Source organism: Pelodiscus sinensis, chromosome 20 (assembly GCF_052426305.1).
Source record: "Pelodiscus sinensis isolate ZL-2025 chromosome 20, ASM5242630v1, whole genome shotgun sequence".
In the NCBI taxonomy this organism is placed as follows: Eukaryota; Metazoa; Chordata; order Testudines; family Trionychidae; genus Pelodiscus; species Pelodiscus sinensis.
Genome location: NC_143071.1, coordinates 17,502,125 through 17,527,362, shown reverse-complemented (window position 1 = coordinate 17,527,362; position 25,238 = coordinate 17,502,125). Strand labels below are relative to the sequence as shown.

Below are 25,238 nucleotides of genomic sequence, written 5' to 3'. Positions count from 1 at the left end.
GTCTGGGTTTGATTTGCAATGTACTTACCCTGTACAGTCCACAGGCTAAGGGCTTATCAGTTTAACTCCCTTCAGCTACTGAGCATACACACACACATATAGGGCTGCAAACTCTGATTTTGCTGCTAAGCCCAAGCCACAAGGTGGCGCTGGCAGCCACGGAACAAGCTCCCCAGCCAGGCTCTGCAACTGCTACTTGGCTAGACACCTTTCCTTCCAAGACTTATTTCCTCCACTACAAGTCTCTGAGTGGAGCCTCACCATTCACCAGGGAGCTGGTGTGTAACGGTGTTAGTTCAGCTTTCCTAGTAAAGCCCTTACATCATAGAATCATAGGACTGGAAGGGACCTCGAGAGGTCATCGAGTCCAGCCCCCCGCCCTCAAGGCAGGACCAAGCTCCATCTACACCATCCCTGACAGATGTCTATCTAACCTGTTCTTAAATATCTCCAGAGAGGGAGATTCCACCACCTCCCTTGGCAATTTATTCCAATATTTGACCACCCTGACAGTTAGGAATTTTTTCCTAATGTCCAACCTAAACCTCCCTTGCTGCACTTTAAGCCCATTACTCCTTGTCCTGTCCTCAGAAACCAAGAGGAACAAATTTTCTCCTTCCTCCCTGTGACACCCTTTTAGATATTTGAAAACCGCTATCATGTCCCCCCTTAATCTTCTTTTTTCCAAACTAAACAAGCCTAGTTCATGAAGCCTGGCTTCATAGGTCATGTTCTCTAGACCTTGAATCATTCTTGTCGCTCTTCTCTGTACCCTTTCCAATTTCTCCACATCTTTCTTGAAATGTGGCACCCAGAACTGGACACAGTACTCCAGCTGAGGCCTAACTAGTGCAGAGTAAAGCAGCAGAATGACTTCACGAGTTTTGCTTACAACACACCTGTTGATACAACCTAGAATCATATTTGCTTTTTTTGCAACAGCATCACACTGTTGACTCATATTCAACTTGTGGTCCACTATGACCCCTAGATCCCTTTCCGCCATGCTCCTTCCTAGACAGTCGCTTCCCATCTTGTATGTATGGAACTGATTGTTCCTTCCTAAGTGGAGCACTTTGCATTTCTCTTTATTAAACTTCATCCTGTTTACCTCTGACCATTTCTCTAACTTGCTAAGGTCATTTTGAATTATGTCCCTATCCTCCAAAGAAGTTGCAACCCCACCCAGTTTGGTATCATCTGCAAACTTAATAAGCGTACTCTCTATCCCAATATCTACATCATTGATGAAGATATTGAACAGTACAGGTCCCAAAACAGACCCTTGAGGAACTCCACTTGTTATCCCTTTTCAGCAGGATTTAGCACCGTTAACAACAACTCTCTGACTACGGTTATCCAGCCAATTATGCACCCACCTTATTGTGGCCCTAAGTTATATTTGCCTAGTTTATCAATAAGAATATCATGCGAGACTGTATCAAATGCCTTACTAAAGTCTAGGTATATGACATCCACCGCTTCTCCCTTATCCACAAGGCTCGTTATCCTATCAAAGAAAGCTATCAGATTAGTTTGGCATGACTTGTTCTTCACAAACCCATGCTGGCTATTCCCTATCACTTTATTACCTTCCAAGTGTTTGCATATGATTTCCTACATCACTGGGGCAGGCAGTGGAGTCTGAGCAAAGTTTTGGTCACAGATCTATAGGCTCAGAGTCTGTGTTAGTCTGTAACTTTAAACATAATGAGTAGCCCTGTGGCACCTTAGGGACTAACAAAAATAGATCCATACAGAGGCAACTCTCTGGTTTCTTCACGATGGCGTTGTGAGTGTCATATCCCAACACACTCCAAACCACCATCCTAATTGGGGGCCTTGGTGAAGCACTCTAATCATAACTTTACTGCTCTGCTCTCACCTTTATTTTAATCTTCTCTCAATCCAGAACCATTGACCTCCATTCCAAACTTTTTCCAAAATAATTCTTACCCATTACAAAGATAGCTTCCCCAATTATCACCTCTAATATCATTAGCTCACAGACATTTACCTCCCCCCCCAATCTCCCTTCTGTTCTGAAATTTGATTTGTCCTTTTCATATGTGTTCATTTTTTAAATTGTATCCTTTGGTTGTGACAATATGGTTGTGACAATTTTCTTCCACTATTTGATCTGAGGAAGTGGCTCTGGCCCACGAAAGCTCATCACCTAATAAACCATCTTGTTAGTCTTTAAAGTGCTACATAGTCCTGTTTTTTGTTTCAATCACCTCCACCAGGCTTAGAACCCAGGACCTCCAGCAAGACATGCCTCTTGCTAGGAGCAACTCCATGTGCAGGCTGCAGTAGGAGGCTAAGAGAATGAGCCACGCAAGAAGGGCTGGCCAGTGCCTCAGTCCATCAAGTTTAGCTACTATTAGGCTTCCCTGTTCTGAAGCTATTGCCTTCCTCTGGGTGACTGTAGTTTCCTCCTCTGGAGTCTAAATGCCATTACTCATCAAACACACACAAGCCTGGCCCATCTCATACACACCTAGGAATGGAAACAAGGCACCCACACCCTTTGAAATCCACATACCGTTAGGCATAGTCTATACCACACACTTTTAGTGACAAGGCCCTATCGCTAAAGCAGTCTGGCAGTGTAAGCACTGTTGGCACATGTGGACAAAATACTCGCAACTCCTCTGAGCAGGGTTGGGATTTGCATTGTGGGTAGGAGAATACATCTGTTCACACTGCCACAGCAGACGTGTCTTTTGGGGTGGAGGTGGGAACTTTTTAAAGCGCCAATGAGTGACAGAGTTGTTCAATTGGCAGTGTAGACAAAGCTGTAGGCAGGTAGGGTAATAACAAACCTGCCTACATCACAAGCCCATCCTCTAACTGCTTCAGCACACTCTCATGCATTTGTTTGCCCCTCCCCTTCTTCCCGGACTTGCATTTGCTATCCCTGCACACCAAATACTATTACATTGCTGTGAGTCTCTCTCAACAGACCAGAGATTTCTTCCATGCTTCCTCCCCCCTTGTTTCCAGTCCCATTTCAGGATCCTCTTCCCTGTGGGCAGCAGCTTCTTATACATCTGCATGCTCCAGTGTAGGTCTGCTGTATGTTAACGGCACACACACCTCAACAATTGGCTAGGTCAAGTCACAGACGTCATCCATCATACCCCTATCAGAGGCAAGGGAAGCAGGGCAGCCTGCTCCACACCACACCAGCCCAGGAGCAGTGCCGTTCTCAGCTGTTCACCACTTTCCCTCTGCCGTTTGACAGGGGGCTGCTTCATCAGGGCCTCATGTTTACCAGCCTGGGACACGTTGGGTTGGCGCTTGTTTGGCATTTGCCTGGTCTTGTGACATGGTGATGGACTGCAGGCCTGGCATTAGGGCAAGGCAATTGCCTTGGGCCCTGTGCTGACTGGCTGCCCGGACACTTGCTTGCTGCCCTGGCTGGGAGCTGCCCAACACAGCCAACCACAGCGTGCTGCCTTGGGCCCCACAAACACTTTGGCCGGGTCTGATGAGCTGCAGGGCAGCTGGTTTATTTTCCTCAGTTTGGGGCTGCTGCCCTCTAATGAGGTCAGTAAACATGGAGCTAAGAGTCCCACACGCTTGCCGTGACCCTTCCCTGGGAATCCTTTCCAGCAACAGCCGTAGCAGATTATGGCTGGTACACATGGCAGTCTTGCACGCACCTCCTCTCACCCCCCTGAACAGCAAGGATTAGAGCATTAGTAATCCCCAGACATCAGCCTGCAGAGGGTCCAGCCAATCCCTCCCCACCCCAGAAGCAGGCCAGTGGAGGGATGGGCTTAAACAGCCACACTTGGGGCAATTATTTTGAGTCTGAAGATGGGGGCAGGGCAGAGCTACTGGCCTTCATCTCTATCCCCAGCAGGACCAATGCACAGGCAGGCACTTTAGCCACACAAACCCCCACTAGCAGAAATTTCCCAAGGCCCCCTCTACACTATTGTTGACAGCCACTCCCACTTCACAAGTGGGAGCACATCTGGTGCAAGACTGCAGCATTTTTAACACTGCTTCTTCTGTTACGGGGGCAGCCTGCCTACCTTGTGCCTGCCAAACCCAGTAAGCCAGTCCCTGCTCCCGGCAGGAGGATTGCCCAAATTGCATTGCACCACTAGCTGAGCCAGCCCAGGGGTGGTGCCCAGGTTTCCCCCCCCCCCCAACCGCACTAGCACAGTAGGGAAGCATGTTAGGGCAGCGTCTAGAGAGCTGTTCCAGGAAAATGCTTCTGGGGGAAGTGCTGAAACACGTTTGCCATTGGCAGTTACAACACGTCTCTCTCCATAGCACAGCCAAGGCGCTAAATCTGGGGATTGCTCAGAGCCCCCAGGCTGCCTGCTTTAGAAGGATTTAGCCATCCAATGAACACACAAAGTCAGAAAGGATTTTTTCCTAGTAAAGAATTTCTCTTGAGCTTAATAGTACAATTCTACCCCGATCGCGCACACAGAAATAAAACATCCACAGGGAAAAAACATTGCCACACAAATTTTTTCTTCTAAAAAATCAGTGTGATTGGAAACCTTATTTCAGAAAAACAAAGTATTTAAAAAGTTTACATTCCACATTCCAGTATTCAAAACCCAGATCGGTTCTGTCTCCAGAAGTAACCTGACATTGAAAGATTCTCACCTGCAGTTATTGGTCACTGTGCTTGGCCCAAACATCCCCAGCCCTGTGGGAACAAACCCTCTGGGTACAACATGGCAAAAGAAGCCCTGCTGGTCTAAGTAGCCCTAGGGAGTGAGATCCTTTGGAAGCTCACTTCCCATTAGCCTGGGACAAAAGGTTCAGTGATACTCAGGGTGCCTGTTTCATGGCATTCACACAAGTGCTCAGCTGGACTGATTCAACTGCAATGCTCTCAGAGTATGTTCAGACCAGCGGATTTGACAGGGTGGATCATTGTGGACGGAAACCCCAGGTCAAAGGTTAAAAAAAACCCAAATACATAGTGACTCTTGGAAGGAAGGTTGTTGCTTCTTGGCCAAACTGGAGCTTAAAATGCACGGAAGCCCAAGGCTAAGAGATTCAGACAGGTCTAGGGATTTTGGGTGCTTACCTGCAGACATGCGGCCCCTCAGAGCCAGTCAGGCCCTTTTCAGAGATCTCAAGTCAGGCACTCAAAATCCCATGTCACCCCTGAATGTCTTCCCTGCATTTACATGGATTAATCTTTCAGTGAAGAGCCGGTGAGAGAGTGAAAGGGGCCCCGTGGTGTCCACTGTAAAGACACAGGGTTTGTTTCAGGCCCATGATACGGTCCAACCCCTTACCATGCACGAGCCCTATGCTATTGACACACAAAAACACCTTGTCATTCTCTGAATATTAACACTGCTCTGGAAATGCAAAAAGGAGCCATTGTGCTTTTTTTCCTTTAGTTTACAGTAGAGAAAAACCAAATTGTGCAATCCAAGTGCAGGGAAAAGGACTTTGCTCCCTAGCGAAACTGGAGATGGGAAAGAAAGCGAGATGCTGGTGAAGATTTGGGTCAGAGGCTGGAGAGCTGGATAACTCTCCTTTCCTCCCTGGGGAGGCAGGGCTTTCAGAGATTGCTGAACAGTTCATTTTTCTTGCTCCAGTCCATCTGCGGTGCCCTCTTGCTGGTACGTTTCTGGTGTGCGCGCTCCTTAGCCACTGCCAGGGGAACGTTGAGGTCAAGTAGCGGATCTGGTGTGGAGTTTCGCTTCTCCTCCTCTTGAGAGTCAGGCTGCAAAGGTGACCAACATGCAAATTGAGTGTTAAAGCAATCCTCCCCATCTCCTCCGCTTGAGCATATGGTCTGCCTTTATCCCCTACTGTCCTAAGTCTTCTTCCCTTGCCTGAAGCCCAGTTTATTATTTCCTTAGGCCACCATTTGTAGACCAGATTGCCTACAATTATCTTCTGAACAAGCCCCAGGTTTCTAGGCTGATCTAGAGATCAGAGCCATTTCATATGAAGAATATGCAGCTACACAGGGCACCCAGAAATTTGGAGCACCATTGTGTCTTAATGTCCACCCACCCACCCCTTCCTATCTCTGGTCTGTGGCTTTGCTTTCTTCCCAAGAGGCTCTAGGTAAAAGTGAAAGAGCCATGCAAGTGGGAATGAAGCCATTTGTCAACCCCAGATATATACGGTCAGTTTCTGAATTTACTGTGTTAGTCTACTGGACTTTAGTTTAAAATGTACTTGAAAAGTATTTAGTTTCTGTTGAAGATTTTAAAAAAAAGTCACATCTCTAAAATTGTCATCCCCCGGCTGCCATCAGGCATAAGGGCACCAGTTTAATAGAACTGTGTAGAGCCCCCTAAATCCTATGGACGGCCCTGCTAGAGAGATGCTGAGTGGGCGACACTCAGCCCCTTTGGGCATCAGGCCATTTTTGTTTGAGAGAGACTGACCCTTGCAGAAAAGGTTCAGTCGTTGCTGGCCTAGGTGATGCTTTTCCAGACCTGGCCCTAGAAAGGTATGAGCCCACAGCTACACATAAGGGTTCCTGCTGTTCCATCAAGGAGAAGTGGTGACTCTCCAAGGCAAAGGTCTCTTCCCAGACACCAGGGGGTGCTGTCTCCCTAATTTCCTCCCCCAGCCCCCACATAAGCCAAGATGGCAAATCCTAGACCTCTCCCTGCTTCTGCTTCAAGTCAGCAGCTGTTCCCCCCAGATGCAACCCCAAACCGTGCCCTGCGGGTGCCCTTTTGGACCTCATTGTGGATCTCTTTTGAAGGGAAGGACACAGACACCGGCTCTGGACTCGATGGACTTTCAGACACAGACTCTGGCCGCTGCTCTCTGCTGTCCTCCTGAAAGGAATGAAACCAGATGAGACTGAGCTGCCGCCTCCCCAGCCAGGGGGGGCAGGCCATACAGCCCGCATACTCCCATCTTTTCCCAGCCATTCCTGCCACCGCTCTCTTCTATGCAGTGGATCCCACAGGAGAGCTAGGCCTCACTCTGAAGTCACATGGAGGGGTAGGTCTGCCAGGAGACAGCCGGGCGAGGCCCAAACACAGAAATGCTACTCTTGAAACAGCCCGAGAATGAAAATTGTCCCAAGAGCTGAAAGTCGGTGGCAGTAGATCCAGAAGTTTGCTGAGCTCAAGTGCCTTACAGAGGCAGGACCATGGGGGAGAGGGGAGAATCTGAGAGGGAGGGGGCACCCAAGGGTGGGTGCGACAGGCAGTGCAAAGGCAGATAAGTAGGTAACTTAACATGGAGCCAAATCCATCCGCAGATCTCCTGCCTCTGACAACTCCAGCTATGTGCCCTGCATGACAGGTCAGGGCCCTAGAGAGTCCCACAGTGGAGGAGCCCTGTTTCCCTGCACTCCACCTCCACCCTTCAGCTTTGTGCTCCTTAGGGGGATCAGAGGGGCTGGCAGCTGCTCAGCTCCATTTAGCAGGAGCCAGAAGGGAAGGCAGGATTAGCCAAAATGCCAGAGCTCCCATTAATACCGCCCTTCCCCCCGCCCCCCAAGCCTGTGCAGGAATCTCACTCCAAGCCAGCGCCTCTCCAGTCTCAGAAGCCCACCACAGATTGCAGGGAACTAAGTGCTGCCCTGGGGACGGAGATGCAGACAGCTTGGGTGTCCAGAAGGTCCCTGCGATTCCCTGGGGAGCGGTATGAAGTAGATTAATTAGCTCCTCCCTCAGTGGGATCTGTAAGTGGGGGGGGAGGGGGGGGGGTCTAGGAAATCCTTCTTCCAAGCACATAAGCTGATGACCAGCTGCAGCTTAATAAGCATTTTCTGGACAGGCTGCAGCACGGCCTGTTCAGGGCTGGGAAGGATTAAACACAGCAGTTGAGCTGTAGGGACGTGAACGACTAGTCGATTATCTGATAAGCAAATGCTGCTGTTCCCTTCAACAGCAGTGGTGCTCATGTGTTTGGCACCCAGCTTCTATACAGCTGCACCTACATGAGACAGCTCAGCTAGACTTGGGTAAGGAGCCGGGGGAGGAATCCATTCTTGATCCCTAACTCCTTTTCAACATACAGGCTGTTCCCACCTGCTGACACCAGTCTGGAAGGAAGCCTGACGGAACTATCCCAGTGCCAAGATTTGCATATTCCTCACCCATGGCATTTTTCCCTTGTCTGAAACAACACTGGGGTCTCTCCTCCCTCCTTTTCTTGATGTATATTAAGATTTCCCGGCAGACGCCTTCCTTTCTGCTGCACCCATGGTTAATGAGGTTTTGTTTTTCCAAACCAGACTGGAAGTAACGAGGCCTTTGGATGAATGGCCTGATTAGGAAGGGGCTGGACTCCCCTGGGGAAGAGAATGGCCCATTCTTTGGAGAAGGGGTGGACCCAGACAGTGAGGGACATGTCTTAATGCGTCCAGTGAGTGGTGCTGAAGGAGTTGGCTCTCCCTTCCTTTGCAAAGGTCAGCCCAGCCCTGGCGCACAAGCTGGGAATGTGACAGCTTCGGGATGGGGCAGAACGCCAGGGAAGAGGAGGCGCTGGTACTGCAGGGACAGCAAATACAGCATTTAGATGCCATCTATTAAAAAAGTTTAGACTTGGCACAATCTTTACCTTCTCTACTTCGCCATTGGCAACTGGCTCTGGCAAGGGACCTGGGGAAGAAGACAGAGACATGCAGTTACAAAAAACCTGCAAAATCCTCTTACCCAGCACCCGCTGCCTTGATTCGTTCTTATAGCTGGGCACCAGGATACTGCTTTTCTGGAAAAATGGGGTTGCTGATTCAGTGGCCTCCCAGCTTTTCCCATGCACTGTATTAATGGCCCAGAGCTTGGGGTAAGGCAGGATGTGCCATCCCACAGACAATGCTGTCACTGAGATTGCCTTTGTACTGGCAGAGTCAAATCAGCCCCACATCACTCCCCATAAAATTATCCCGGAGAAGGGAGAAGAGAAGAAGAGCGGGGAGGGAAACTCCCCAAAAAGGCCGAGAAATGCCACTGACATGCCAACTGTTCAGCATGCCACTCCCCGTTACCCTGAAAGAGCCAATGGCCATTCTGTTCCTTACTGCCGACATGAGACCAGATCCTGTTGTGATCAGAGGTTAGTCTGTGCGGACAGGGCGTGTGGAAGAAACCAGCTCATACTGACTCCTAATGCCAGCTGAAGTCACTCGCCCAAAAGGGGGGGGGTGAGAAAAATTCACCTCAAGTGAATCTGGAAGTTCTACAGAACGGCCACAGACCAGGCAGCAGCAAGACAAAAAGCACATCTGAAGGCATCCCAGAAGCCTAGCGCACCGGCCACTGCTCAAAATAAAGCCCATTATATTATTATTATAATTATAGGCCAGACTTTTCATTTCTACCCCTGCGCCCTGGGAACTCAGATTTCTGCCTGGAGTAAATAGCCTGGCTCACGCCTCCCGTAGCGCCTCCTCCCCCACCCCACTTCTTAGGAGACGTTCAGCTTCCTGGAGAGAGCAGCAGGGAAAGAGCCCTCAAAGCCAGATTGCTAGGCAACCAAGGAGCCAACATACATCCATAGGACTGCTGTCCCCCTCCCCCACCCCAGCCATGGACAAAGTGCCATTTGCTATGGAGATCCAGCCCCCTGCCACTGTGCTCCAGATCTACGGCATCTTCTCCACCCAAAAGGAGCACTTGCCACGGGACAACTAACCCTTGGAAACCCCTCATGAAGGGGAGACTCCTAGTTCCCACTGCCATGCAGTGAGGTGACGGGGGTAGAGTTTTGGCCTCACCTAGCGACTACGTGGCAGATGCCAGTACCTTGCCTCCACTAGGATTTTGTAGTAGGACAGGCACTATGTGAGAGTTTTCCTGTTGTGACCCCTTCTGCCCTCCCCACCCAAACCCTTTTGTACCATGAAAATAAGGGCTTGTCTGCCTAGATCAGGTGTGCCTGGAGAGAGTTAAAACAGAACTTCCCTCACACACTAAACCACAGCTGAGCCCAATTCTGAGGTGCCACTTACATCTCGTTATGAAGGCATGCACCAGGCCAGGCTATTGTGGTAGGAGATGGAAGTTAACAGGATTAATTAAGAGATTCCAGAGAGCTTCCTGCTTCCCTTCCCCCCACCTCCCAGGAGGCACATAAAAGGGTCACACTTAAACAAATAGTTCTGCAGCACCGTAGAGACCAACAAAAAATGTAAATGGTATCATGAGCTTTCATAGGCACAACCCACTTCTTCAGATGACTGGAGTAAGGGATCCAAGGTACAGATAGAGAGAGAAAGAGGGGATGAGGAAGGAAAAAAAAATATTGTTAGTGTCTGTGCTAAATGAGGCTAATAGAATGGGCTAGAAGTACCCAGTGCTTAGCTTTGTGTCATTAGGGTGTGGAATGTAGAGGCCCATCCAGGTTAGGTCTTTCTTCACGCCTTGATTACAGGTGTCAAACTTGTAAATTAAACCATGTTCTGCAGCTTCTCTCAAGCTGGTTTTTGACATTGCTTTGTAATTACTAGTATAGTCACTTTTAGGTCCATGAGTGAATGCCTGGGCAAGTTGAAATGTTCGACACATTTCTGTGTGTTGCCATTTTGAATATGATTTGTGTCCATTAAGTGTGTGTCAGACACTTTCCACTTTGGCCAATATACATGGCAGAAGGGTATTGTTGGTGCATAGATCACATTGGTGGATGTTCAGTTGCATGAGCCTCTGATATGGCTTGGCTATAAACAATTGATTGAGAAAGGCATCTTTCCACAGGGATTTCAACAACTTCTACCCCACCAGCAAACTTAGCCTGGACCAATCCACCCAAGAGATCCACTTCCTGAACATTAAAGTACATTTAAACGACAGCCACATTTCCACCACCTTATACTGGAAACCTACCAACTGTTACACTTACCTACATGCTTCTAGCTTCCATTCAAGACACATTTCCCAATCAGGGCGTGGCTATCAACTATTAAGATACAACTGGATTTGCTCCAATCCCAGAGGCAAACACCTACAGGATCTGTCAGAGATCCTTAAAACTTAAATACCCACCCAGGGAAATGGAGGGGAAAAAAAAAAAAAAAAAAAAAAAAAGGATTGACAGAGCCAGACGAGTACCCAGGCATCAGCTTCAAGAGAGGCCCAACAAAGACCACCACTGGTCATTACCGAGAGCCCCCAATTTAAACCCCTCTAGCGCATCATCAACAACCTCCAACCTATCCTAGAAAACGACCCCTCGCTCTCACAGGTCTTGGGAGACAGGCCAGTCCTCACCTACAGACAACCCCCAACCTGAAAAATTCTTTCCAGCAACCATGCAGCACACCTCCATCACACTCAACCAGGAATCCACCCCTGCAATAAACGTGAGTGCCAACTCTGTCCACACATTTATACAAGCAACATCACCACAGGACCGAACCACACAAGCCGCCACATCAGAGGTCATACAATTCCAAATCCACATATACTGATGTGATCTATGCACCATCAAGTGCCAGCAGTGCCACTCTGCCATGTATATTGGCCAAACTGAACAGTCTTTATGACAAAGGCTTAATAGACACAAATCAGATATTCAAATACACAGAAATCTGTCAGGGAACATTTTAACTTGCCCAGGCACTCACTCATGGATCTAAAAGTGACTAAAAATCAGCTTGAGAGAGAAGCTGCAGAACTTGGCTTCATTTACGAGTTTGACACCTGTAATCAGGGTTTGAACAAAGACCTGACCTGGATAAGCCGTTACATTTCACACCCTAATGACATTTCACACCCTAATGACAGAAAAAGCTAAACACTGGGTACTTCTAGCCCACTCTATTAGCCTCATTTAGCACAGACACTAACTAACAATTTTTTTCCTTCTTTTCCCCTCCCCATACCCTTTCTTTCTCTCCTATTTATTTGTACCTCGGACCCCTTACTCCATTCATCTGAAGTGCATTGTGCCCACAAAAGCTCATGATAGCAACAAAAAAATGTAGAATCTCTCTAGGGTGCTGCAGAACTGTTCGTTGTTTAAGTTTTCAGTTACAGATGAACACAGCAACCTCTGAAAAAAAGGGTCACAGGCAGTCAGAGCACATGCCGTTCATTTCAAGGCCTCACTTCTGCTGGAGGGGGAGGAAACGAAACCCCACAAAGGCTCAGCCCATAGGAGCCGGTGAAAGCTTAGGCATAAATGGCAGATACCTCTAAGCTGGAGGTTTCTGGCTGGCTCATTAAACTCTTGTCAACGTCTGCTCTGAAAACTGTTCTCCTTCTGAGCCAAACACTGGATTGCCTGTTGTGGAACTTGACTGCCCCCCCCCCTCCAGCTCTGCTGGCCCAGCTGGCCATTCAGTTCTCTGCTACTAAGCAAGACTTATTCTTCCTCAGAAGCAGCTTTTGGATTTGGAGAATAAATATGCCAGGGGAATGTTTTAAGCTAAACAGAATAGTGTGGGGGGGGGGGGGGGGACGCGCTGGGAGGATTGAGCCACACTGGACCCAGATCTACAGATTCTGGTGGTGAAGTGCTGGGTTTTCTGCTGCAGACTCCACCGCCCCACCCCCTCACTGCCATATGCACAGGCTCAGAACCAAATCCTGGGTGGAAAAGTTCAGAAGAGGGCAACAAAAATCATTAGGGGTTTGGAATGGCTGCCTTATAAGGAGAGATTAATAAGACTGGGACTTCTGAGCTTAGAAAGAGAAGACTAAAGGGGATACAATAGAGGTCTATAAAATCATGACTGGTGTGGAGAAAGTAAAGAAGGAAAAAAGTTATATACTTGTTCCCATAACACAAGAACCAAGGGCCACGGTCACCAAATGAAATTAAACGTTCCAGATTTTTAAAAGCACAAATGGAAGTATTTCTTCACACAACATACAGTCACTGTGGGACTCCTTGCCAGAGGATGTTTTGAGTACCAGGATTCAAACAAGGGCTAGATAAATTCATGAAGGATAGGTCCATCAATGCCTATTAGCCAGGATGGGTAGGAATGCTGTCCCTAGCCTCTGTTTGTCAGAAGCTGGAAATAGGTGATGGGGAGGGATCACTCGATTACCTGTTCTGTTTATTCCCTCTGAGGCACCTGGCATTGGCCACTGTCGGCAGACAGAATACTGGGAGAAGTGGACCTTTGGTCTGACCCAGTATGTCCGTTCTTATCAAAAGAACCTAGTTCTCTGGAAAGCAAGCTCAGATTCTCAGAAAGCATTCCCTACTCTAAATAGCTAGGGTACGTCTAGACTACAGGCTTTTGTCGACAGACGCTCTGTCAACACATACTGTTGACAAAGCTTCTGTCAACAAAGAGCTCTAGACTACATCCAGTTCTGTTGACAAAGCAAGCCGCTTTGTTGACATGCGAGTGTAGACGCACTAACGCCTTCTGTCGACAGAGTTCTGTCAACAAAAGGCGTTATTCCTTGTAGAATGCGGTTTACCGCTGTCAACAGAACTTGGTGGTAGTGTAGACACAGATATAGTTGTGTCGACAAAAGCCCACTTTTGTTGACAAAACCCTGTAGCCTAGACACACCCCTAGAGCCCAGCAAAACCCAGCTCTCCCCTGCAAAAGAAAAACAGTTGCTGGCAGATTGAGGGGTCACAGAATTGCCAAATCTGGGCCTACTCAGGCCATCGGAACTGCTCTGCCTCCATTCTAGTTTGGTATCTTAGGGTTCCGAGCTCAAGTCCAGCTATTGGCACAAGAATTCTTTAGGCCAGATAGAAAGATCCCCTGGCACCTGAGCCCATTAACACTCAGCTGCTAGTCGGTTTGGTGGTTCACATTAGTCTTGCCAGATGCTGTGGTCCTCTTTGCAGGCCTCCTAGTCTCCAGCTGCCAAGGGGTTCTAGCCAAGACCCTCATTCTAGAAGAGGTGGCATCTTACTGGGATGATTGGGCCTTGGAGATTTTGCCCTTACATCTCCCCCATCAAGGAATTACATTTGATAGTTCCTGGAGCACGACATCCAACAAGTCTGTGGAGGACAGAGTGCTCCACTGAGGTCTCTGGGTAACAGCAGGGCTGGAGCAGCATCAGCTAGAGAGGCCTGTCGTGGTATTGACCAGGCCTGCCCTCTGATCAAGGAGGGAGAAATTGGGCTCCTCTCATAAACCCTGTAAACTATTTCAGCTGTAAAATTCCCACAACCCTGGACAGAAGACCACACCGTGAGGGAGTAGAGTGACCAAATGCAGGGTAACCAGGCTGACAGCACCAGATAGTTCCCTGCTGGCATGCAATATGCCATTGAAACCAGCAAGGCCTTTGGCTTGGGAGAGAGTTTCCAGCTTTGCATGCGGAAAGGCTACGATTGGGCTGCATGACACTAGTGCAAGCTACATTGCCTCCCTTCAGGGTTAAGTCTTGGCAACTTTTCTCCTCAGCTTCCCATGAAACCGCAAGGAAGAGGAGCTAGTGAACCAGAGCACATCCTGGAAACTAGTTACATGTGGTGACAGAGGAAAAGGGATCAGGGGGCAAAGGCAGTCAGCACAAACAGCTATGCAGAAATGCTACAGGGGTCACTTCTCACCAGGACAGATCTCTACTCTGTCTCATTTTGGAAGCTCCCCAATTAAAGAAACAGTCCCACAAGCCATATGTCCACAGACCCTCGCTGCCTGGTCTAGCATTTATGGGAGGAAACCCTAGGTAAAAAGCACCCCTCTCCAGATACCAACACAAGCCCCAACATCACTACTGGGTCACCTGTCAAATGGTCCTCAGAGGGAATGACTTTGCACTTCTTGAAGAACTCATCTGTTAAGTTATCCACCACCAGCAGCTTGGTCTCGTCTCCCCCAGCTTTGATAGCTGTCACCACGTCTGAGTGCTGCTTCCCTTCCATGCACTGTCCATTCACCTGCCAGAAGAGAACCAGGCAGAATCAGAGACCATGAAAGGCAGAGATTTGTACTGAATTACAAGGCTGGCTGTGGGTTAGACAAAAATGCTGATACCAGTCACACGCTGCCTATTAGCCCATTTAGTTGCTAACCAGCTGGTACGGGAACAGGCAGGGATGTACACTGATACTTCCCCCACCCCACCTCCAAGCAACAAACATTCATTCCTACTTGTCAGATTTCTGCTGTCCAGAAGCCTAGAACAGCCAGACCCCTCACCTGAACAGGTCACTTATTCACTCCTCTTGTCATGAGGTGTTATCTACTTGGCAACATTCCTCTTTCTGCTCCCAGTGGCCTGTTCTACTCAAATCCCTGTTCTGAGTTGTGGTAACATGACCACAAGATTGTGACCAATTTTCCTATCCGACTGAGAACAGCTTGGATCCCAGACTTAGTAGACAAGTCACCACAAAAATCTTCTGGCCCTGTGGGAGGTGGGGAAGCCCTAAGCATTCAGCCAGATTTACAAATGCAGTAAATGAGACAGCCTTTGGCAAAGTCTGCCCAGGAAGAAGTGGGTCTGGAAGAAGAGCTGGCCAAGCCCAAGGCCAAATCTTAGGTTTGGACACAAAGATCAGGATTCTGTAGTCTTGCAAGTCAGTCACATTTCAGACTCTCTCCTATAAACATTCTGTCTTAGCCCAACCTAACCAGCGATTGACTTCTGCTCGGCAATACCAGCTCTGAGCTGTCTCCTCGTTTCTAAATGGGATATTGAATATTTAACTCAGCTGACCCCAGCTGCTTCCTCCACAGCTGTGTTGTGGCTGTAGCTGATGGCAGGAGCAAGCATCCAGACTCTGAGTACAGAGGCTTTTCATAAGTCCCATTCCTCTGCATTTTAACTTCAGGACACTGAAGAATGCCTGTAGTGGAAAAGCAACTGAGGCTAGGTCTGCACTAGACAAGGTTTGCCAACATAGCGATTCCATCAAACCCTTCTTGTGTGGGCACAGCTGACACCAGACAGAGCATTTGCCATTGTAGCTTTTACCAGTTTGATGAACGAAATAACTTCTCCCAGCACAAGCACATTTATACCAGCAGAGCTGCATGTACATCAGGGCTTTTCCCAATATGGAATTGTCACCCCTCCCCGCCCCCCCCCCAAAAAAAACCCTCACCAAAACAAAACCAAACAAAAAACCCACACCTCTAACCAACCCTGTTATTCCAGAAGAAGTTTCTAGTGCAGATCAGGCCTTTGTCATAAGACACTGCAATGCTTAGATGGGAGCCCCAAGGAAGGAAAGGGGAGTCTCTGAACCAAGAGGAAGTGGTCCCCAATACACCCCAAGCCAGCTCATCTAGTCCATTCCTACTGGCCTTGCTTTATATTCAGGAAGCAGAGGCTAGCAGCTGAGCCCCCATGCTGCTTCCCAAACCCAGGTGTTGACCCTAAACCCCACATTTCTCTAGTCTACAGCAGAGTGCATACAACAGTGGGGAAACAGGCGAACCCATCATTCACCATCTCAAAGCCCCCCCCCCCCCCCCCCCCCCCCCCAGCAACCCAAACGCTTTGTGCTAGGATAGGACAAAAGGATTTGAACAGCTGGAGACAGCAGCTTTTTAATGGAGTGAACTGATGCTGCCTCCCGGCTGACTCAGTGGCAGCATGTCTAGCCGGGAACATTTAACCTGTGCTCAGAGCAAGCGGCTTGCAGGCCTAGTGCTGATGGGGAAGACGGAAAGGCTAGAGGAATCTGGTAGTGACTGCCATCAATGCACTGGTGGTATTCCAACAGGCTAGTCAGAGGAGTGCTGCACAGACTTTCACCAGGGAATGGCCTGAGGAGGGTGAAGTGGCTTTGAGATCAGGCCAGGATGCCTTTGGAAGGGCTTGGGGGGTAGAGGAAGCAGGGAGCAGCAATTCCAAATGGCCCATCTGGAACCAGGAAGACAACCTGGAGAAGGCTTATTTGCTGGCCTGGCTGGCAGCCAAAGTTCTGCCACCCTCGAGCCCCAGCAGGTCCCCAGAGCAAGCCTGGGGGCAGGGAGGGGGGGGGGGATTAGCCAGGCAGCCAGCAAAACCTCATTTAAGTCAGATTTTCTCTAAGTGATTAGCACAGGACTACATAGCAAAGCTGCCAGGAGTACAGGGCAGGGTATGCACATAGGCTGGGCCACAGACCTGTCTGTGGCAAGAGCATCCAAGGCATTGTGTATGCAGGCTGGGATCCAGCTGCCACAAGGGCTCCCACACCCCAAGCAAAGAAGCCAGGAAAGCTCCCCAGCCCCCTCCCAGCATACTTGTCAGGACCTGAACATGCTCAGTGTAGCATGCCCTAGAAAGCAGGCTGTAAGTCACAGACCGGATCCCCTGAAGAGTCAGCCTCCTACAGACAGGACTGCAGGGACTCCTGTTCCTTTCCTGGCCTTGAACCACAACACCACTGAGGGCAAGGTGGGGAGGGCCCGGCAGTCTGTCTCAGACTCTGGTTGTGTAATAGGACAAATGGGCCAGGGTCAGGACTCAAGTCAGACAAACCACACCGCAGAGGCAGTTTCTAGCTACTCATTGTTTGATGAATAATAGGCAGCAAGCGAAAGGACTGAAAATTTTCCTTAGTTTGTATGGATAGAGGACAAGCTACCCATGTTACTAACTCCAGAGGAAGAGTTCAGCCTCAGTTCAGACAACTACACTGGTGATTGCCACATGCAGGAAAGCAGCATCTTCATGACACTTCCGATCTCCATCCCCATTGTAGCCTTCAGAGGCCCTGCCCCCTTGCGACTTCACCCAATGCTCCCATGTCACACCCCTAGCTCTCTCTCCCCTAGCTGCACTGCCCCTGCACATACCTCAATGATGCGGTCTTGGGGACGCAGCCCCGATGATTCAGCTGGTGAGTCTGGGTCCACGGCCCGGATGAACTGTCCTGGCTTGGTTTTATCACTGTGGAGGTTGAATCCATAACCGTTGGGTCCCTTCTTCATCTGACAGAGACGAGGCCGCAGCTCTTTCTGGAGTGAAAGGACACACGACAGGGGTTGTTAGTAGCCTTTACCCCCCTCTCCTGCATCTCTTCACAGCCCACCAGCCCAAGCTCCGAGACTCAGCCCAGGCCTGAGAATTAGGTTCGGCACCCTTCAGAAAGCAGCACACAAGAGCTCCAGCCTTTGTCTGCTTGCCAGCAGTTAGCTACCTCGTACTAGAAACTGGCCCATGTGTTGCCATCTCCCATGGAGCATCCACAGGGCAATGTGGACACAGAGTTCAAACTCAGACTCCAGCCCAATCCCCCTTCTATCTACACACAAAATACACTGACCCAGGGCTTGGGCCCAAAGTCCCAGGAGCCTATGGGGTTGGGAGGCTGAAGTCGGAGTGAAACTGGGATCCAGGATTGCTTTACAATGCAGACACAGCTCCACTGACTTGCACTCTGGCAGCTCACTGAAAGCCTTCCGCAATCCCATGGGCTGACTGTCCTCTGGCCAGTCCAGTTTTCCCACACTTAGCCCTTGGAGGTGCAAGCAGGGCCATTTTAGAAGGGTGGTAGGAAGTCTGGGATATTGGTGGTTGGACTTGGGCCCATAGAATACAGTGCAGATGCTGGCGTTCCAGGCTAGGACCCAGGGTTCACCAACGCCTAACTTGAAGTTACAAATGAGTGCAGACACTCATGTCCTAGGTTAACAAAGCCAGGGCCTGCAATTGGAGTTTTATTTAATTTAACCTAGGCATGTAAACATACCCCTAGACCCAGGCAGAGTTAGCTGCATCAGGGAGTGGAGTAATACTTTCTATTAGGGTGCATCAAGTGCTTTGATGACACTAAACACAGGGTGTGTTGTAAGGCACTATCCCTTCCCTGGCTTGCCACACAGAGGCTGGCAACATGCATGTTTCATTACCCGGCTGTTTATCTCCAATCACAGGATTCCATGTTGCTTTAGAAACAGTTGCCACATGAGGGTGGAGGAAGTGACACGCCCTCCTGGCCTCAAAACACAGGCTGCTGCAGGACTGAAGCCAAACAGAGGGCAGAACCCAGGGATTCCTGAGAGGACTCAAGCACACCCAGCAGGCGAGGACAGGGCCACCCAAGCGTGTACTCAGGCACTGCTGTTCGAGTGGCCAGACAGGGAGTATACGGCAAGGTCAGGCCACAGTACAAAGCGTTCTGTATCCAGGAGCCTGTGCTTGGAGGACAGATCCTACCTGTTCACACACGCACCCTCCCATTCCTAACGCCACAAGCCCTTCAGACACTTGCAGAGTATCAGAATGAGCCTTAAAAGGGAACAGACTGATGTGTCAGACTACACACACACACAAATACAAGTTGCGCCTCTCTGGAGATGGTGCCATTTCTAGTGACCCCCCCCCCCCACCACCACCCACACCTTAAACGCCCCATTGCCCTGAACCTTTCTTCTACCCTCCACCAGACAAGGCAGCTCTGCTGTCACTGCCACTTTATCACCTGATAAGAGCATAAGAATGGCTATACTGGGTCAGGCCAAAGGTCCATCTAGCCCTGAAGCCTATCTGCCGACAGTGGCCAGCACCAGGTGCCCACAGGGGGTGGACCAAAGACAATGATCAAGCCATTTGTCTCCTGCCATCCTTCACCAGCCTCTGACAAACAGAGGCCAGGGACACCATTTCTATCCCCTGGCTAATAACCTTTTATGGACCTAACCTCCATGAAATTATCTAGCTTCTCTTTAAACTCTGTTATAGTCCTAGCCGTCACAGCCTCCTCTGGCAAGGAGTTCCACAGGTTGACTACGCGCTGTATGAAGAACGTTCTTTTATTTCTTTTAAACCTGCTACCCATTAACTTCATTTGGTGTCCTCTAGTTCTATTATGGGAACTAATAAATAACTTTTCTTTATTCACCCTCTCCACACCACTCATGATTTTATATACCTCTATCACATCCCCCCTCAGTCTCCTCTTTTCTAAACTGAAAAGTCCCAGTCGCTTTAACCTCTCTTCATATGGGACCCGTTCCAAACCCCTAATCATTTTAGTTGCACTTTTCTGAACCCTTTCTAAGGCCAAAATATCTAAAATATCTTTTCTGAGGCGAGAACTCTTTCTTTCTCAGATCCTCTTGGATCAGAGTTCTTGTCCTCCTAACTAGTGCCAGATGTTGAATCCAAGAAGCAGAGCTGCCTTCTATCCTGCTTCTCGCAGCAGGGTGTCTCTGAAGGGCTGAAGCCAAGCTGCCCTGTGACACGCTGAGGGGGCTAACTTGGAAACCTTCCCTCCCGCAGAGGCACAGAGCAGCTGGCCTCACAAGCTTGTCTGGGAATCCTTCATGAGTGCTTGTGTCCATTTCCCTCCTTGTGGGGCCTCCAGCTCAGCCAGGTACAACTTTACCAGGAAACCTATTTAGTTTCCCAGGAGAATGGGGTTTTACCATCTAAAATAACAAGTTTCTGGCTCAATGCCTGACTAGGCAGACTGATTCCTTGGCTCTATTACTAGCTGAGGAGCCATTCTCAGCTTGTCTCTGACAACAGCCAGTTTACAGGCAGATGCTCTGGATAATTCAGTCCACTGGCTTGGGATCCTATGGATTCAAGGCTACTTGATGCCCAAATAGCCATGCCAGCAAGACACCCACTTCATCCCATCCAGCCAGGCATTTGTATCCCATCAAGCAGACCTGGGTAGAGAGCCATCGGGGTCAAAGCTGGATTTAGTTATTACTAACTCACATGTAGGCCCACAGCCCAAAAGACTCCTGTGACAGAGCCAACCCATCTGCTCGGCACACAAGTCACCATCACCACAGTCCACTCCCAGGTCTTCAGTCTCATCTCCAAAGCCCTCCATGCAATCAGCCCTTGCTCCCTGAGACACATATCACGTCATCCCCTCCATGGCCACCATCGCCTGCTGTAGCTACCTTCCTTCCACCAGAACCGTGGGACTATTGACTGGCCATGGGAGAGCTTGTAAGTGCAGGAGACAGAACTGCCCCAGGATCTGGACCTAGGCCACAGCTCTGCCCCTCCTGGGAAAATCCCAGGACTTACCACCCCTTTCAGAATGAACTGCAAAACCCATTCCCCTGACTTGGATTCCCCTCAGCAAGTTTTTCCTCCACACAAGATTCTCTGCTGCCCAATCAAGCTAGTCTTTCACCTGCTGGGAAGCAAGAGGTTAAAATGATTCCTCTTTTCAATACTCGGGAGGTGCTCAGTCCCTCTAGCAGTGGGGCACACAAGTACCTCTGACACTTCCAGCCAGCTCTTGGCTTGCACTCCTCTTGTACCTTCGCCTACCCAGGCAAGTGTCTGAATGGCCTCAAAACACCTGCCAGACATCTTTGAAGAGCTGAAGCAAGCCCACCCCTAGAACTAGATTCCTCTTGTGGCATCAGACCTGCTAGACAGATATCAGCCTCCAGGGTCACCCCAAACTCAGTCTCTCCCCCATCCTCAATTCCTTTCTATTGCATGCCACCGGCTACAACAGAATGTAGTGGCCCAGCCTGATGGGTAAGTGGGTCAGCCACGGCTGTGTTTACTGAACCCAGTGTTCTATTTACAGTAAAGCTCAGAGAGGGACATAGGTGGGGAGAAGGTGAAGGGAAATGGAGTGAACATTAAGCCTCATTCTTTATCCCTCAAACCAGGCAGTCTTGAAACCCACCAGCAGTTCAGCAAGGTCAGAACAGTCAGCTTTCCCTAAAGGGTCTCAGATCAGATTAGTTACACCTAACACCTAGGTACCATATTACAGGTGGCAAAACAAGGCAGACAGCTTGGGAGTTTCCTAGAGCAACTCAGTGGTAATCTTTGGTTGAACATCCAAGTCTCTGCTCTAACTACTAGGCAACATTTTCAGTGGCTGCCAAATTTTAGAAGCAACCCAAGCTATGGTACAGTCAACACCAGGTGTTAAACATTTATCTAGCTCCCAAGTGTTCTCCACCCCACAGCCTTCCTCCACTGCCCTCGGAGATCAAAACCATTCCTGAAGCAGAATTTAGTGAGGAACAGATTCTAGCCACATCTGTGGACACTTGTCCCGAAACGCAGCACAGCAACTGACTGATTTAATGCTTCTTGTAATAAAATCTGAACACAATGTGCTGACCTGGTTACCACCTACTGTGTGCATATATTGGAAGTGCATTCAAACAGCAGCATTGCCACAAAACGCACCCAAGGAGCATGGTATGGGGAGGTAGAACTAGATACAAGTTTCTCAGAAAGATCCACTGTGATCCAGGAACCTCTTGTGTTGACTGACAGAGGGCACAATGGGCAGAGAGTTTTACATGGATTTCCTGAACCGCATTAAAAGTTATTGCCTACCCCTGGTCTAGACAGTACTTAGTCCTGCCTCAGTACAGGAGACAGGACTAGATGCTCTCTCAAGGTCCCTTCCAGTCCTACACTCGAATGGTTACACAAAATAATGGAAACCTGTGATTCTACTTGTCATTGTTTCTCAAAGAGAAGATTCATTTGACCCCCCCCCCCAGCAATAGTGTGGACATAGCCCAAGAGAGGGAGAATCGTGTGGTCCCACCCCACTAGAAGCACAGGACTGGACATGTGTGGTGATGCCCTCAAAGACCAGAGTGTGTTCAGGGGTGCAGCCCTATAACTAGGGGTGTGAATGTTTAACAGCCTTGCCCTGAAGGGGGAGATTTGCCTTACTAGTTACAGTTAAGCTGCGGGGGCTGAAGCAGCCCCCACCTACCACAGGCAGAGGTGCTCCAGCCCAGCCAGAGCAGTCCGTCTGCGGCAGGAGGAGGGGGACTGCTCCAGCCCTGCTGGGGTGCCCCCCCCACTTCATTGGTTAACTGGTTAAACATGACATTTAACTGTCCCTTGGCTAGGGATTTGGACCGTGTAAAGCAAACTATGCTCAACGCCCCAGGCTCTCGCTTTGAAGCAAGGTGTCTGAGTGTCTGCAAAAGCACTTAGCCTCCCTCTCTCCCAACCATAAGGGCCAATAGGAGCCAACACTGTGGGCTGGCAGCAGCCACACTCTGAACCAGGGAGGGACAGTAAATCCCTGACCCACCCACCTGTCACACTTCCCTCCCTGCGGCACCCAGCCACCAACACCAGCAATTATGATTTGCACTGAAGTTTGTTATTGCAAGCTGCAGGGCTGCCACATGGACTCTGCCCTCTCCACCAGATCAGCTGTTCTTATTGACTCATGAGCTTCCGCAGTTGGCCACTAGCACGCCACCTTGATGGGCAGTGGCCCTGCTTTTCAAGTGCAGTCTCCTGCTCATCTGAGCAGGATCTGGAGGCCAGTTCTCCAGGATCCTAAAGCTCCAAAACCAAATACGCCTCAGAAGGAGTCTAAGCAAAGGGACCTCTTGCTGCTAACGTATCCAGGCTGGGATTCGTGCAAGATTGCTAGAGCAGCACCTCTCTTCCTGCCTTCTTCTGCAGAGAGCTCATTGGGACAGCAGGCAGGGCAGCACACTATGCCACTGCCCTGAAGAAACCACAGAGCAGGGAACCCGGTCCCGCAGGAGGTGGGAAAATGCCATGAGTTGTGCTCAGTTTGCTCTGACTCGTCCTCTGTAAGAAGCCAAGTCTGAGCGAGACGTTGCATGTGCCAGATCTCTGCCCCAGCTTGTTGCTAGCATGAGAGCCGGCTCCGTTCTGTGTGCGCGTGCGCTCTGCTCCCCCCCCTCCATCCTGCTGGCAGAGGCAGCAAGTTACTTCACACGGCTAACTCCGAACAAAGCTGGGAGGCTGGGTTATTCCCTCCACAGGCAGCGCCCAGACTCAGACAAGAGCTGGGAAGTGAGGGGAGAGGAGAGGACTTTGCACAGGAATGGCTGGTGCAGCAGAGTGCCGTGGGCAGTTTATAAATAAGTCATTAATATATTCATTACATTGCAGCCTGTGAATGGCAGGATCCCTCATTAACGCAGGCCCCACAAGCCTGCCCAGCAGGGGGCTGGGGGCTAACCAGGGCCTTTGAAGGCCTTTAAATTCATCACAAGAGTTTGTCAAGGGGGAGGGTGAAAAGATCTTTATGATCCACTACATCTCCCTCCCTGGGCCAGAGAACATATTCCCCAGTGCCAGGTTCACACCAGTCATTCCCCTGCGCTGCTCCCTCCCCAGCAGGAGCTGCACTTTGAAAAGGCCTCCCCATTGGTTTCATTCAGCTTCAGAGGTGAAGGACTTAGAGACTTTTCAATGACAGGAAGGCAACAGAACCTCCCCCCCCCCTCCCCGGGACACTAAACCAAACCAGCTCCTCTAAATGCTGAGCCCATCCCCCCACTGGCCCTGTGCAGTTGTGGCCAAGAACCATTTTGACCCCTTTTTTTAAAGCTCTTTTGTATCAACCGTGCTCTGTGCAAGTCTACTCCCAGGAGAGCACGGCATTTCCTCTGCAGCTTCTAAAGACCAATATAAATTCCATCACCATTTCCATGGGACTCCACTTCCTGTGGGAACACTCAGCCAGGATTCCTGGAAGTGGGCATGTCAGGATGGGTTAATGCAAGATCCAGAGCTCCAGGATAGGGAGGGGCCCACAAATCCAAGGCACCCTAGGTTGGAGCTACCACTGGACAATGCTAAGCTCTGCTGTGGTGATGGGGGAAACAGGAAGTTGCATGGGCAGAGCAGGGCCTGGAGGGCCACTTTTAAAAAGGGATGGGTGTTCACTGGAGTTGGTTCTAGGCCTAATTTAGCCCCGATCCATCTTTGTGGGCAGGCTGCATCTAGAGCCAAGTCAGAGGTAGGTTGTACATCACACCTCTCCCAGGCCTTCACTCACACTCCAAAGTCAGTCTGCACACTTTTAGCCAGAGGTTTTACACTGTCCATCTCTCTGGATTTAAGTGCAGGGGCGAGGGTTGGTTTCCACCCACTGTGGATCAGAGATCAACATGAGTTTCCTAGAATCAGAATACCATTTTCATAAGCGCCAAGGTCCCACTGAAAGTCAATAGGACTTAAGCACCAAAAGTTACTTTAATACAGATGGGAGGAGACTGTTCAACACCCATACTACAAAGTAGGAGAGGCCTCTTTGAAGGAGATGCCACACTCCTCACTCCCCGCCAGGCTTCCGTCCCAGGGAAACGGAAAAACCGGACATGTGAAATGTCCAGTATTTCCTTTTTTTTTTTTTTTTAAACTGGATGGAGCCCGCAAATACTGTACTGTCTGGGTGAAAACCAGACACCCAGCGACCCTAATCCCTGAGCATGCCTCATTGGCTATTGTCACAGAAGTAACAGACACCTTAATATCAAGGTGTCCTTCACGATGGAGGAGTGTGAAGTTTTACCTTGCCAGTGCCAGCAGTCACAAATAAGCTTTTAATCCAGGGGGAGGTTTCTGGTTTTCCAGAATGCAGGACAGAGGCCTGGAATGAGTGGTCCAAGAGACACACTAATGTTTAAAGCTACAGATGATGGGGTATCTTCTCTTATAGATTTTCTA

General features: G+C 49.6%; 1 protein-coding gene across 2 annotated transcripts in view; it reads right to left on the bottom strand.

Moving 5' to 3' along the window:
• Positions 1-4,386: 4,386 nt before the first annotated feature.
• The window catches only part of NHERF1 (NHERF family PDZ scaffold protein 1), a 36,758-nt gene continuing 15,906 nt past the window's right edge, over positions 4,387-25,238 (bottom strand). For both annotated transcript variants that reach the window (XM_025178096.3, XM_075903714.2), the window contains exons 2-6: positions 17,633-17,794; positions 14,625-14,778; positions 8,533-8,573; positions 6,696-6,794; positions 4,387-5,716 (exon numbers count right to left, since the gene is read on the bottom strand). In XM_025178096.3, coding sequence (XP_025033881.3) covers positions 5,552-5,716; positions 6,696-6,794; positions 8,533-8,573; positions 14,625-14,778; positions 17,633-17,794 — 621 coding nt within the window. In that variant the 3' untranslated portion in view covers positions 4,387-5,551. The remainder of the gene's footprint in view (positions 5,717-6,695; positions 6,795-8,532; positions 8,574-14,624; positions 14,779-17,632; positions 17,795-25,238) is intronic.